This window comes from Lissotriton helveticus, chromosome 5_1 (genome assembly GCF_964261635.1).
Source record: "Lissotriton helveticus chromosome 5_1, aLisHel1.1, whole genome shotgun sequence".
NCBI lineage: Eukaryota > Metazoa > Chordata > Amphibia > Caudata > Salamandridae > Lissotriton > Lissotriton helveticus.
The window spans coordinates 936,818,266-936,833,941 of NC_136065.1; the positions used below are offsets into that span (position 1 = coordinate 936,818,266).

At 46.4% G+C, this 15,676-nt stretch overlaps 1 protein-coding gene across 2 annotated transcripts in view; it reads right to left on the reverse strand.

The window, feature by feature from the left end:
• Positions 1 to 15,676, reverse strand: part of BTAF1 (B-TFIID TATA-box binding protein associated factor 1) — a 984,515-nt gene that overhangs the window by 17,617 nt on the left and 951,222 nt on the right. For both annotated transcript variants that reach the window (XM_078643429.1, XM_078643428.1), the window contains exons 36-37: positions 12,432 to 12,591; positions 4,147 to 4,317 (exon numbers count right to left, since the gene is read on the reverse strand). In XM_078643429.1, the coding sequence (XP_078499555.1) occupies positions 4,147 to 4,317; positions 12,432 to 12,591 (331 nt within the window). The remainder of the gene's footprint in view (positions 1 to 4,146; positions 4,318 to 12,431; positions 12,592 to 15,676) is intronic.

The following is a 15,676-nucleotide window of genomic DNA, read 5'->3' on the forward strand; positions in this document are numbered from 1 at the left end:
GATCTAGACTTGACAGATGAGTGTACCTCTCTACGGGCTGTCCCCCAGTGCCAGGAAGATGGGAGCTCCCTCTCCATCTTTCCGCCTATGCCTTTAGAAAAATCAGGTTCGCCTGTAGATCCTTCTCGGGCCACATTTTTGGCTTCTATGGCAGAGATTTTGAACCCTACTGTTAATCGTGTGTTGAACGCTTCTCTTCTTAGTGGATGGGTCCCAGTCGGATGGAAGTGTGCGAAAATAATTCCATTATTAAAAAAACCTACGGCGGATCCTATGGTCTTTACCAACTATAGACCTATTTCTCTTCTGTCTTTTTTTGCGAAAACAGTTGAAAAATAAGTCCACACAGTGATCAGCAATTTTGTAGAGATTAATAATCTGTTTCAAAGCGATACAAAAGGGGATGATGGACGGAGCGTTTGAACAAATCAAACACTCACCCCCAGTCAACTGATCTGGGTTTAATCCATCACCATTCTTTAGCTCACTCAGCCACCCCAGTTAAGACATGGCCATATGCAAATCAGTCTGACCCTGTGCCTCATGGGAACAGTCCAGCCCGAACTGCCAAGCCATGTCTTCCCTGGACCGGAAACAAGCATCCTGGGACCGGTTTCGGATTCATAATCCTCATCAGCCAGGCTATCTTGAATCCAGTGGCCAAGTGAGCAAGGGACTCATGTCTAAGCATACCCTGCCAACTTAGGGCGAACAAAGCGATACAAAAGGGGATGATGGACGGAGCGTTTGAACAAATCAAACACTCACCCCCAGTCAACTGATCTGGGTTTAATCCATCACCATTCTTTAGCTCACTCAGCCACCCCAGTTCAGACATGGACATATGCAAATCAGTCTGACCCTGTGCCTCATGGGAACAGTTCAGCCCGAACTGCCAAGCCATGTCTTCCCTGGACTGGAAACAAGCATCCTGGGACCGGTTTTGGATTCATAATCCTTATCAGCCAGGCTATCTTGAATCCAGTGGCCAAGTGAGCAAGGGACTCACGTCTGAGCATACCCTGCCAACTTAGGGCGAATAATCGGTTTCATCCTAGCCAGTCCGGTTTCAGGCAGAATCTCAGTACTGAAACTGCATTATTGGAGGTATCTGAATCCATCAAGGAGAGCCTGGACGTAGGTGGCAAAGCGGTTTTGGTCCTTTTGGACCTACCCGCAGCACTTGACACCGTGTCCCATGGCCACCTCCTGCAGAGACTGAGGGAGTGCGGGCTTGAGGGCACAGTGCTGAAGTGGTTTACTTCCTTTTTAGAGGGTAGAAACCAGGAGGTTTGGGCACCCCCTTTTCGTCCAGGGTGCAGATTTTGAGTGCGGGTGTGCCACAGGGCTCTATGTTGAGCCCTGTACTCTTTAACCTATACATGGCCCCACTAGCATCATTGGCGGAAGATAATGAGGTCACAATATTATCATACACCGATGACACTCAATTGCTGTTCACCTGCAGGAAGGGCGAGGAATTCAATGGGGAGAAGATCAATAAGTGCCTAAAATAAACTTTTGCCTGGTTTAAACATAATCATCTGAAATGTAATACAGACAAATCTGAAATGATGTCTGGATGTCTGGAAACAATGGTGGCCCCAAGACATGTCGCCTCCCCAGTCCGCGGTTAGGACTGTAAAGAACTTGGGTGTAAAAATGGATGATGCCCTCTCCATGGCACCTCAGGTTCAGTCGTCAATCGGAACTTGTTTTGGTCTTATGAAGATGATCCAGAGGTTTTTATTTCTACTACAGACCGAACACAGAAAAACGGTTATTCAGGCCCTTATTATCTCAAGGCTGGACTATGCCAACGTCCTCTATCTGGGCCTTCAGCAGTTCTTACTTAATAAACTGTCGGTGGTGCAGAATGCAGCAGCCAGGGCTGTCTTGAGCCTAGGGCCTAGAGACCGGATCTCTCGCCATCTTAAGAACCTGCATTGGCTACTGGTACGCAGCAGAATCCGCTTTAAAGCTCTGGTCCTCGCTTTTAAGGCCCTGCATGGTATAGGAGCACAATATATCTCTAGAAGAGTTTCTTTTTATGTACCTGACAGATCTCTCAGATCTGCCCATCAACATTTTATGGTGACCCCTAAACATCTTAGAGCCCGCAAAGGCGGTCGCTCCTTTCAAGTGCAAGTGGCTGGACTGTGGAATAAGCTGCCTCTCTCACTTAGACAAGTCACTAACCTGCTTGAATTCCAGAAACAAATGAAAACCTGGCTGTTCCAACAAACAAACTAAAATTTACGTTGTCTATCTGGTCATCTTTTCTCTCTTCCTTGTCTCCACCTGCTCTAGGCCTTCCTCTGTCTTAAGCGCCGGGACACTCTTGAGTAGCTGCGAGCTTTAGAAATCAATTTTAACATAGCATATTCTGGTATACTAACCAAAATGTGCAAACTTTAGAGTGTGTCAATCTCTAAAAAATATATAGGGAGTTCTACAAAAGCCCTGACAACATCTCCATTCTGCACCAAAAATTGTCAAAACTTAAAAAATAAAAACTGCGTGTGTCAATGACCAGGTAAAACACTAACATCTGCCAATATTGTGCTAGGAACTCCTAGCCACAAAATACTGGTTCTGCAACTCACAACTGACCCAAACATCTTGAAATGAAATGGACAGGGTTCAGCACCAGACTTCTTTCCGAGGTCCAGGATTAATTCCTAAAGTAAGGCCCAACCAGCTGTGCTTAAGAGGAAAAACCGCCTCTAGAATCTAACTTGGAAACACAAGGTGAGGTTTAGTTTGAGCACTAAAAACCTGTGACATGCTACACTAGGTTATGTGAGTGTTAAGACTAAATCAACAGTGTTGACGTCTGGGATAAAATTTAGCTTAAACTTAGGAAATCCTCCAGGGCTGCAAACACAACACAAACGCTCTTCTTTATCTATAATAGACTTCTATTCTCCCCTCCTACCCTCCACTCATTCCACTCTGATGTTTCACATGAATGTTGGTCCTGCTCGGCCCAACACTGCTGATTTACTCCATTTACTCTTTGTAATTGTAAATTTGTTCGCCCTTTTTGGGAAAAGGTATGGACTCAACTAAACTTAATTTTTCAGTCCACTCATCCATTTTCTACATTGCATATTTTTTTTAGGTAGCTTATCTTCCATCTGGGAACATTCTGATTTTAACGCCAAAATAATTGACCTCCTAATAGCAGTAGCCTTCCAGCAAATAACGAGAAACTGGAAGGATTTCACTAAGCTTTCATATCAAGCATGGTGGTATGCGGTCTGTTATAATCACCGGCTAGACACTACATTTGTATATCCATCAAATTTGGCATCCAAGCGTTCTGATTTATGGGCTCCAGTCATTTTATTCATTGACGCTAGTGCTAAATGCTTTACTACCCCTCTGCAGCAAGAAGTTACTAAACCTCCATGAATTCCTTAGTGTTAATTTATATTTCTATTTATACCTTCTTTTGTACAATATAGATTGTTATCATTATTTTTGACTGTATTTGCATTTATTTGTTATGTTCATATTCTGTTTATTTTCTAAACCCACTTGACACATTGTATACGAGCCTACTGCCTTCATTGTTTTTTTATATTCTGCACATTGTTGTAATTCTTTTGTCCTAATAAACTTCTTCTGAACTTAAAAGACTAAATCAACAGGATTCTATGGAAGGGTCCTCCTTGTATCAGGGTGCCTCGGACCTCCGAAAATTGTGATCACCTACAGCAATAAGTAGCCCCTCACTTTTCTTCATAGGAGTTCTGCAAATGTATCAGTTGGGGAGAGGGCCAAGCTGATGACACTGAGGGGTAGCGGTTTTCCATAAGGGGCCATTTAACATCACACAAACCAGCAACTAGTCATAACACATTTGCTGCATACGTTGGTGGAACACGAAGACACAATGTTCAGTGCTGGCTACCAAAACAGTGCAAAGTTTGCAGCCCTGGACAAATCAATCCAGATCTTTGCCTCAGTTCCTTTATTTACCACAATGGGGAGTGATTACGGATGGGAAACCGTCACCCATATAAAGCATTTTATGCATAACAAAAGGAACAATTGTTAGAGCCAAGTGGTGTTCTGTGAGATGTTGACATGTTATAATCATAAAAAATATACTTCATGTTAATGAAAAATAAACGTTACCTTGTCAAGGGTAAAGAGGTCCAACAGCTGATCTGTACCCATGCTCTGCAGGCTTGCATTCTCTTGGCTAATTACTGTGTTAGCAATACTCATTTTAAACTTCTGCAAGCCCATGATTTTCTCTTCCAAAGTGCCTCTTGTTATCAATCGATAAACATTAACAACACGTTTCTGTAAGAAGCAACATGGTCATTTAGAACAATTATTAACTGGTATGCATTACAAAGCACCATTGTGATTACTTGGCAATCCAGTACAATCAAACGAACAACAAAAATAAAATGTAACAAATGGACAAAAGATACACACAATCTACTAGCAGATTTTGTATAGAGAGTATTCCCGGTCAACTACTTTTGGATACTATGACCGCAATCCACATAGTTGTGGGCTTTCCCATTAACAGGAGACGCAGTTGTGTGCAATAAATGTGTTTGTCAACAGACTATTTTATGCTTGTTTAGCAATTAACTATTTTGCAAGGGGGCATGCGCCGTAGTTTTCTATTGGATTCGTACCAAGAAGGATAAGGATTCTTACTGCCAGCTTAAAGAGTTAGTGCTCTTGGGCGAAATTGTTTGCCAATTACGTTTTAGACTTGTGTTGCACTTCTGGGTCTTTCATAATCTAGCAAGTGACTTCTGAAGATTGTGTTCGGCTGCAGGTATAAGAAGGTGTGCAGCTGGGATGGCAATGCTTTGCCAACTATAAATGTTTGTTGCTTTGCGCAAGAGGGTGTGCTGGCTCATACGAATGTGTTCTGGGAGGAAACTTTTGCGAGTACGAAGTGTTCTGTTAAGGCAGCAAAATGTTATGAGCTTAGGTCCAGATTACAAGTGCCCTGGTGTGCTGTATGGTGTTTATTGTACCCAAAAGATGCGATACCCCTGATTTAAGAATTCACTGGGTGAGCTAAAATTCACCTAGCACAAGCACTGCGCATGAAAATGAGGCATAAAAATGTTTTTGTTATTTAAAGCATCAAAAACCGTATTTCTTTCACCAACTAGATTTTTGCAGGTTTGACCTGCCTAAATTTATATCAAGATGAGGACGATATTGCACCCACCCTCCCCCAGTTCGCACAGGGATTTGAATGTACAGGGACACTTGTAATCAGGACTAAAAGGTACTGATAGATGCCTAATGTAGCATAGAAGACCATGTACAATGGGTTTCTGAGAAGGACTTAATACAGTACCCCTCCATCCTGGTCTAGAGTCAAGCTGGGCCCTCCAGCAAGGAGTGCGGTGTTGCAGAGCAACACACATTGCTTTCCATTTGAACTTTACATTATCTTTTGCATGTTTTGGTTAAGTGAAAGTTATGTAGGTGTCCTTGTATGGTGATTTTTGCCATCTGTGTCAGAGCATTGATTACTCCGAATGTCAAGTATTTATATTTCTTGACTTCTTAAAAGTATCAACATTAGTAGCAACCGAGTGCTGCATGTGTACGCAATAAAAGACAGCAATCACTTTAGTTCTGGTCACCTCAACAGACCTGAGCAGAACCTACAATACACGTGAAATGCTAATTGCTATACACTTAAGCTAAAATAATAAGACAGTTGGAACAGCAATCAAATTTGAGGACTTGAGCTGGACAGGAAATTACCTATCGCTGTTCATTTATGCCAAATGAGCGCAACAAACAAGTTACTTACCTTCGGTAACGCTTTTTCTGGTAGATACAGTATCTGCCTGTGGATTCCTCACCTTGTGAATATCCCCTTGCGTCAGCATCATTCGGAAATTCTTTTTGTAGCTTCGCGCCGACGTGGACGACGTCATAGAGGCACGGCATCGCGCGCGACTCCGCTGACGTCACCGACACCATAATAGGCCCACGCCGGCGTGATGACATCAGTTCCGCCCTTTTTTCCGTGCCTTCGAGGCACACGGACGGACCAATGACAGTAGATATACACACAATATACACAGTACATAAATGCCAAGATAACACACATAGTGTGAAGCAAATGAAGGAAAGCAAATGAAACAAAACATTTCCTTGACAATAAATATATATTACATTACAGAAACCCAGGTATAGAAGAGTGGACAACGGGGAGGCGGGTGGGTCAGTGAGGAATCCACAGGCAGATACTGTATCTACCAGAAAAAGCGTTACCGAAGGTAAGTAACTTGTTCTTCCGATAGATACATCTGCCAGTGGATTCCTCACCTTGTGAATAGAGTCCCACAGCAGTCCCCACTCCCGGAGGAGGGTGTCCACACTTCTACACCAGAAAATCCTGGAGGACAGCGCGCGCAAAGTGGCCCTCCCTCCTCACTTCGGTATCCAAGCAGTAATGCTTCGCGAAAGTGTGGAGGGAGGCCCAAGTCGCCGCTCTACAAATGTCCTCAACAGGTACACCCCTAGACAAAGCAGATGTTGAAGACTTTGCTCTAGTAGAGTGAGTTCTTATACCCTCTGGAGGCTCCTTACCCGCCAGAGCATAGCAGATCTTAATGCAGAGGATAATCCATCTCGAGAGCGTGCGCTTGTGCACCGCCTTCCCCTTCGTGCAGCTAGCAAATCCGACAAACAGCTGGTCATCCAACCTGAACTCTCTTGTTCTGTCCAGGTAAAAGCTCACCGCCCTCTTAGGGTCCAAGCGGTGAAGTCTCTCCTCCTCCTTGGAAGGGTGAGGGGGAGGATAAAAGGTAGGGAGGGTAACGGACTGCCCCAGATGGAAAGGGGTTACCACCTTAGGCAGAAAAGCAGCCCTGGTCCTGAGAACCATTCTTTCAGCATGAATGGATAAAATGGGGGCTTTGAACTAAGAGCTTGAAGCTCACTTACCCTCCTTGCCGAGGTAATTGCCACCAGAAAAATAGTCTTAAAAGACAAAAGTCTCAAGGGACATGAGTGTAAAGGTTCGAAAGGCGAACCCATCAAGAACGTAAGAACAAGGTTCAAGTCCCATTGAGGTACAATAAAAGGTGTAGGAGGAAATCTATTGGTAAGGCCCTTAATGAATCGCAATACAATTGGAGATTTAAACAAAGAGGGCTGGTCCGGCAAACAAAGAAAAGCCGATAAGGCCGACAAATAACCTTTGATAGTTGCCACAGCAAAACCCTGCTGGGCCAAGGAAAGTGCAAATTGAAGTATATTGGACAAATGAGCCCTTAAAGGGTCAACGGACTTCTCCTCGCACCAAGCAACACATTTAGACCATCTATAAGAATAAATGGACTTAGTGGAGTCACGCCTGGCCGATAAGATGACATCCACCACATCGTGCGGGAGAGAAAAGGAAATCAGGTTGCCCGCTCAATCTCCAGGCATGAAGGTGTAAGGTCTGGAGATGGGGGTGTAGAACCTGCCCCTCCATCTGGGAGAGGAGATCTGCCCTGTGAGGGAGACGGAGCGGAGGGCACGAGGAGAGGTGGAGAAGATCTGTATACAACACCCTTCTTGGCCAATCCGGGGCGATCAATATGACTTGGTCCCGTTCTTGGCGTATCTTCCTCAGAACCCGAGGAATCAAAGGTATGGGAGGAAACGCGTAAAGGAGTTGCGAGTCCCAACTCAACTGAAACGCGTCCCCCAAGGCTCCCTGCATCAGACACTGGAGGCTGCAGAAAGACAGGCAGTGAGCATTCATGCGAGTGGCGAACAGGTCCACCTGAGGAGTCCCCCACGCCTGAAAGACGTGACAAACTACCTCTGGACGAAGCCTCCACTCGTGGTCGGCGGAGAACTGCCGACTGAGACTGTCTGCACGAACGTTCAGAACTCCGGCCAGATGATTTGCCATCAGACAAATCTGATGGTCCTGAACCCAGGACCAGAGACGCAGAGCCTCTCTGCAGAGACTCTGCGACCCCACTCCTCCTTGCTTGTTGATATACCACATCGCGGTTGTGTTGTCCGTCAGGACCTGAACTGACTGACCGCGAAGGGAAGGGAGGAAGGCCTTGAGTGCCAGACGTATCGCCCGCAAATCCAGAAGGTTGATGTGAAGCAACCTTTCCTCTGGAGACCAAAGACCCTTGATCTCCAGATCCCCCAGATGTGCACCCCACCCTAGAGTGGATGCATCCGTTATCACTGTGGCCACCGATGGAGGTAGTTGAAAAGGCTTTCCTTGTGACAGATTGCCTTCCACGCTCCACCAAGACAGATCCGCTGCAGTTTCTCGAGATCCTCACTGACTCCCCGAGATCTCCGCTGTGCTGATACCACTGCCTGCGGAGGCACCACTGGAGTGCCCTCATGTGCCAGCGTGCATGGTTGACCAACAGAATGCAAGAAGCCATCAGACCGAGCAGGCGAAGGACCTTCAGGACTTGAACGACCGCTCCATTGTAAAATAAAGGAATCATTTTCTGTATGTCGTGAATCCTTTGAGGAGAACGGAATGCACGACACACAGTAGTGTCCAGTACCGCACCTATTAACAGGTTGCGCTGGGAGGGCACCAGGTGAGATTTGGGTACATTTATCGAAAAACAACCTGTGCAACAACTGAGTTGTCACTTGCAGATGATGGAGCACTATATCTGGAGATTCTGCTTTGATCAGCCAATCGTCCAGATAGGGGAATACTGGTATCCTCGACCTTCTGAGATGTGCAGCCACCACAGCCATCACCTTGGTGAAAACTCGAGGTGCAGTAGTAAGACCAAACGGAAGGACCGCAAACTGGTAGTGTTGCGATCCAACCGTGAAACGGAGATACTTTCTGTGCGACTTCAGGATTGGGATAGGAAAATACGCATCCTGCAAGTCGATTGACACCATCCAGTCTTCTTCCAGCAGCGCTTGAAGAACCTGCGCAAGAGTGAGCATCTTGAACTTCTCCTGCTTTAGGTAAAGGTTCAAGATCCTGAGATCCAGGATTGGACGAAGTCTGCCATCCTTTTTGGGGATCAGAAAATACCTGGAGTAGCATCCCTGACCCCTCTCCTGCTCCGGAACCACCTCTATTGCACCTTTCCTGAACAGTGCCAGGACTACTTCTTGCAGGAGAAGCAAGTGGTCCTCCGAACAATAACCCTGGCAAGGAGGGTAATTTGGGGGAAACTCCCGAAATGGAAGAGCATACCCATTCTCCACGAGATTGAGAACCCAAAGATCTGATGTAATCAATTCCCAATCTCGCAGAAAATGGGTAAGCCGGCCCCCCACTGGGCCCACATGATCCGGAATGGCGGATCTAGGGTTGCTTTGCTGTGGTGGTAGGGGGCTGGGAAGGGGAAGAGGAGGAAGAGGATGCTTGACGACCTCTAGGACGAGCTCTTTGCCTGCCTCTGTACGACTTGTACAGCGTATTTAACTGCTGCTGTGGCTGCTGCTGAGATGGTTTGTAGGTTCGAAAGGAAGACCAGCAAATCCTCTGGAACGTCTCCCAGGAATACCCCTGGACTGAAGACCTAATGATTTTGCTGTAGCCCTGCTGTCTTTAAAATGTTCTATAGCAGCGTCAGCCTTCTTGCCAAACAATCCTGACCCATCAAAGGGCAAATCCATCAAAGCAGACTGAACATCTGCAGAGAATTCAGATGACTTTAACCATGCAGATCTCCTAGTGGCCACCGAAGAGCCCATAACTCTCGCCATCGAATCAGCCGTGTCCAGCCCACTCTGAATTACTTGCCTCGCAGCAGCCTGAGTGTCCGAAATTACTTCCTGAAAGTCCTTTCTATCCCCTTCAGGAATTTTTGGCACTAACTGCTTCACGGAATCCATCAAGGCATAGATGTATCGTCCCATCAGGCAAGTTGCATTAGTAGATTTTAACGCCATGCTGGCTGAGGAGAAGACCTTCTTGGCCGCCTGATCTTGCTTTCTCGACTCTTTTTCCCCAGGAACCTGCGGAAAAGCACCCGCAGACTTTTTTAAGCAGGCAGCCTGCACAACCGGGGGTGTGTGTAGACAAAAAGTCTGGGTCATTAGGTGCCACCCTATATCTCCTAGCAACTGCCCTTGACACGGCAGGGGCTGTCAGAGGTTTCTTCCACACTTCATAAATAGGTTCTGCCAAAGCATCATTGAATGGAAGCATTGGTTCAATCACAGAGGAAGGTGAATGAAAGACCTCCGTAAGAAGATTAGATTTATATTCAGCGGTAGGCAGATTAATATTCAGCAAGTCCGCCACCTTCTTTATAACGACATGGTAAGGAGTCAAATCCCTAGAGGGTACATCAGAGACAGAGGCCAAATCCCATTCAGGAGATAGTTCCAGGCCACTAGCCTCCCTCAGGTCATCAAAAGGATCCTCTGAATCCTGTAGCTCACCTTCCTCCAAGCCTTCATCCCGATACCTCTCCTCCTCCATAAGCCTCTGGGCTTCACGCCTCGATCTCTCCTTCATAAATGAAGCCGACGGATCCATGGACGACTCCGACGGAGTCGGCGCCGAAACCGAAGTCGTACGAGGCATCTTAACCCGAGGTCGAACCGGAGTCGAGGGTATCGGCGTCGACGGATTCTGCGTAGACCGATTCGGCGTCGCCTGATTAGTCGGCGCCTGAAAAAGCCAATGCGGTGCTGGACCGGCATGAATGGCATAAAGGGCGCAGGAGCATAAGCCTGGGGAACACCCAGGTTAAATGCCAAAGGACCCGTGGGACCAACCGGTGCACCAGAGGGGTACATTGCCCTGGAGTAAACGCCATACATGGCATTCAGGAACTGTGTTGGATCCTGACCTGGAGCCGGAAAGGCTGGGTAAGAGCTTCCCGGGTTGCTCTCGAGGGAGCGGAGTCGTCATGACGTCGACCTCCGCTTCAGGTTGATGCACCGGGGTCGAGGGACCCACAGGCAACGGAACTTCGCCTTCACCAACTTCCTCCACCTCACCTTCATCCTCCTGACCAGAAGGATTGGACGGAACCAGAGATGGATTCACTATCTGCTTCGGTGACCCAGGCGAATCAGCACACAAAGCCTCACCCTCGGAGTCCTGTACTTCCGAAGCCGAAGCGACTTCCTTCCGAAGCAGCTTAACCTGCGACTTCGGTCTCGAACTCAAGTCCTTCTCTGAATGATGTCTGGACTCATGGCTCCTCTTCTTGTGCTTCTTCTTCGACAACCTCGAAGCATGAGCAGAAGACGATTCCGAGCGCGACCTCGAACGAGACCTCGACCGCCGAGTTCGCGACTTCGAAGTCTTCTTTTCTTTCTTACTTTTCAATTTCGCCACGAGGAGCTTCGCCTCCCTTTCGCGAAGGGCCTTCGGAGTTATTCTCTTACAAGACGGGCAATCCTTGATGTCATGGTCGGAGCTCAGACACCAGACGCAGCACTCGTGCGGATCCGTGATGGACATCATCTTGTTACATTCTCCGCACGCCTTAACTCCAGTCTTCTTCGAAGTCATCACGACGGAAGACTAAGAAGACACCAAAAGAAATACAAGTTAACAGAGTTACAATATAGCTACAGACGATCCCTTGAAAACCGTTAGCATCGACGACGTGGAAAAAAGGGAACTGATGTCATCACGTCGGCGTGGGCCTATTATGGTGTCGGTGACGTCAGCGGAGTCGCGCGCGATGCCGTGCCTCTTTGACGTCGTCCACGTTTCCGAATGTTGCTGACGCAAGGGGATATTCACAAGGTGAGGAATCCACTGGCAGATGTATCTATCAAAAAGAAATGTAACAAAAGTTGAGGACATGGATGGAACCCACAAAAGCTTTTAAAGCCACATATTATGCATACTAACCCCCTCCCAAGCACCTGGATACCCTGTTGGGTGATTAGTGCGCTAAACAAATCAACATTACATCACTCGGAACAAAATAATGAAAATATTGTAGTGAAAAACAATGTACATTGTGACGTGCGGTCTACATGCAAGGGGCACAGGGATTCAAAGACACCTGCATTGTCTCACTTCCTAAGCATTTCAAACAACCAAAGAGAGGAGGAGGAGCTTGTGGCTACGAAGTCCTATAAAACAATCCATTCAGATAGAACACCTTTGATGTTTTGGAGAGGTTCTTAACTGTATGGTAGAGCTGGAAAAAGGGACGGGTGTGCGCATAAGGCAGGAAGTAGAAGTTACAACATTGTGATCGTCACAGCAACACTAAAGTAGCAAAGATAGACTCCTGTGGATCTGACACTAATGGGGATTAGAGCATTGTTAAAATATTTCCGAGATCCAGTAAACCTATCTAGAAATATTGCATACTTCTGAAGGTATAAAAGTGGCACACCTCAACAGCGGTCATAATTCTGTCCCAATGCTGTGCCACTGTAGCTGAATGGTTTGCAACCAGGCCTATGCTAACATGGGTAACTAACGTATAGAAGGTTACCTGTCCAATTCGATGTGCTCGATCCATTGCTTGCAGGTCTCTCATTGGATTCCAATCATGCTCAACAAAAACCACAGTGTCAGCCCCGGTTAAGTTGAGGCCCAGACCACCAACATGAGTGGTCAGCAGAAGAACATCTATAGATGGATCGTTGTTAAATCTGAAACGGAAAACATGTTGAGTTTGTTGAATGGACACCAAGATAATAGATACAACTCCAGCAGACCTCTTTAGGTGAACCCGTTTTCTGCATATTATAAAAGATATTCACACAGGATAACTAAATGTTACATTTTTAAGCAGAATGAAATCAAGCAAAAGAAAATCTGATGAAAACAGCTGTGAACAGTAACCAAAATGTATATTTTTGAAAATATAGACAAACTTTTTTTTATAAAGATACACAGGGTTTTACAAACTATTACAAAATACAATCTGATGTTTCCATGCTCATTTGTTTGCACATTCTTTTTGTAGTAAAAGCTGGATGCCCCAATTAGTTTACATGTCAGGTGCGAGCTTTAGGACTTAACTCTGGCAGGTGAGTCTCTTATGTTTAGGGTGGTTGCTGCAAGTGAATCTACGAAAGATACCAGTACTAGAGGACTGTAGGTGCAGGTAAGTAACTTTTGTTCTCCAGCAATGACCTTTCACAGATTTACACGCATAAATCAGAAAAGCAAGTTGTTACCCAATCAGCATATACAAGAATCAGTTTCTGATGGGTAGACACAGAAAGGCTCACCTTATTGAAAAGGATGCTGATGAACTGTCTGTCTCACAGGTGTATCCCTGCTGCTTCTAGGCCAGTGGAGTTGGACAAGAGGTCAAGTGTTAGTATGATTGAACAATATAGCAGAACCATGCAATGTGCCATCTTCTGTCTAGAGTAGCTGTCTTCTTGAAGAGGCCTAAAATCCCCTTACAACGAATCTGATTTACAGAAGTCTTTGGCTCTATCAACACAGACTTTAAGACCTCTTCTGACGTCAAACCCACAGGGTGGGTCGATCCTTGAGATCCTCGGGCACACAGGGCCACCCTCATCCACTTCTCTTTGGGCTGTGGGGCACAGGGGCAGTGGTGTCTTTTGGTGTCGGATCCCGGTGCAGGTGTCTCTCACAGTTGGAGGGCGGGCCTGCAAACCCAAGCGTGGGCTTGGCTCGTTTGGGTATGGGGACCCCATTGGCACCGTCACCTCCCTTGAACTCTAGCTCCAGAACGCAGGATCATAGGTGCTTTGAGGGGTGGCAGCGGTCACACTCGCGTCTTGGTCTTTGCTTAGCAGAAGAGAGGCAAACAGGTCTGCTGGGCCATCCATGAAGTGGGTCTCCCTGCAGTGGCTCGACGTGCAGGTCAACCTTCCTAGACTTTGGTGTCTCGACTGGGCACACAAAACCTTGACTGCTGCAGGGGGTCTAGTACCCTGGGTATTGGTCCTGTGAGGCTCCGGTTGGTCCTGGTGTCCTCTCACTCGGTGGAAGGACGGATTGGACGTTCAGGAGCACAGTGTCCTCTTCCTGGGGAGTTGCTGCATCGGGCTGCCTGGAGTGGGCGACAACTCAGCGGACCGCATCTTAAGGCTGCATAGTAGCAGCTCATCTACTCCCAAGGGAGTTTATTCAGGCATTTGACAAATAACCGGATTAAATCCCTTAAAGCCCCTGTTCTTAGATGAATGTTATTCAATGTTGACGGCTGCTTAGCAGTTCGTCTAAAATGGGAAACTGCTGCATTATGTTCTATGATGAAAGCTGGGGGTTAACTAACAGATTTGGTAGAAGTTGGGGGGATAAAGCAGAAAACGGGTGTAGACCCTAATTATTGCACCAAATTTAGAAATGTTTCCACTCTGCCACATGGATGGATCTATGTCGAGACAATTTGTCTGCAGTACTAAGGTATGTTCAGAGGTGTAATGCAGTGTACTCAGAACCGAAGGGTCGGTATGTGGAATCTGGCCTTTCAATCAGCACAGCAAATTCAGACATGGTGTTAGTCTGAGCTGCAATGCCTCCCTAAACCAGTACTGTGTAGGCCACATTTGAGCTATCTAGATCAGAAGGCACAGGTCTGGTCTCATCTTGCTAAGCGCTCATAGTACTAGGAAAAGTGAAAGAAAGGTGTAAGCAGAGATTCCTAACAATGTTATAAAAAATGCACTCCCCCCAACATCCCCGGTATTTCATATCTGCTGGCACAGTATTCACATTCACGAAGGGATTTGTTTGGCCTGCCCCACTGGTGGAAGAGGGCCCAGATGGCTTTGATTCAGTTCCCAACCATATCACTCTCAAGAGCCAAAAGGGCCTACTGCGAAAGGTACCTGACCAGCAATTCCATAGCATCGGATTGAAATTTGAGTAAGTTCCTTTCTGTTTTGAGACTCCAAAACTTTCAAGCTCAAATCTCAAAAGCTCCAGAGCCTTTGCAGGGCCAACCAGCAGGAGGTACCCGATCAGCAGTTCGACTGCAGCAGCTATAATTTCAGACTTGCCAAGCAGACAGACCACTGATGCGTGGGCCCCTGTCTACCACTTCAATAGACTATCATTGGCGCAGAATGTTTTTTGGATCCATTTCAGGTAAATCTTTAAAAGTTCATATCTCCGGGTCCACCATTTAGAATTATTTCATTTTGCTCTTATTTAAAAAAAAAATGTTTCTCTACAATTTAAAATTAGTTGTGGAATGTTATCAAGTTATGTGTGAGTTTTCTACTATGTATGCACTTCTTAAATACTTTACACATTGCCTTTGATTTAGGCCCAACAAATGTCACGTAACAATGGATTGAGCACAGGTTTTTTTAATTCAGTTTGTTTGACATGTAGTAGGTGGTGGCATTATCCTTTGTCCACCCTAAATAATAATCCACTTTCCTACAGCTCCGATGAATGGGAGCCTCTGAGAAGGGGTCATGTGTAACTTCGGCAGGTTGATCAGGAACCCTAAAGTTGTCAGAAGGTTCGCCGCTGTCATGAGGTGGTCTACGACGGATAGTGAGCCCGCCTTCCATAGCCAGCTGTCTCGGTAGGGGAAGACTGGTAGGCCAAATCTCCGATTCTGTTCTGCTGCGAGCAATGCCATCACTTTTATGAACTCCAGGGGGTCACTGGTAAGGCCGAAGGGAAGCACAGAAAACTGAAAACCTATGCTTCATAGTGGGCCGAGAGCATTGAGCGTGTGTGACTGCAGGACGGGGCTGTGTTTTGCAGGTCCAGCGCTACCATGCAATCTGCTGG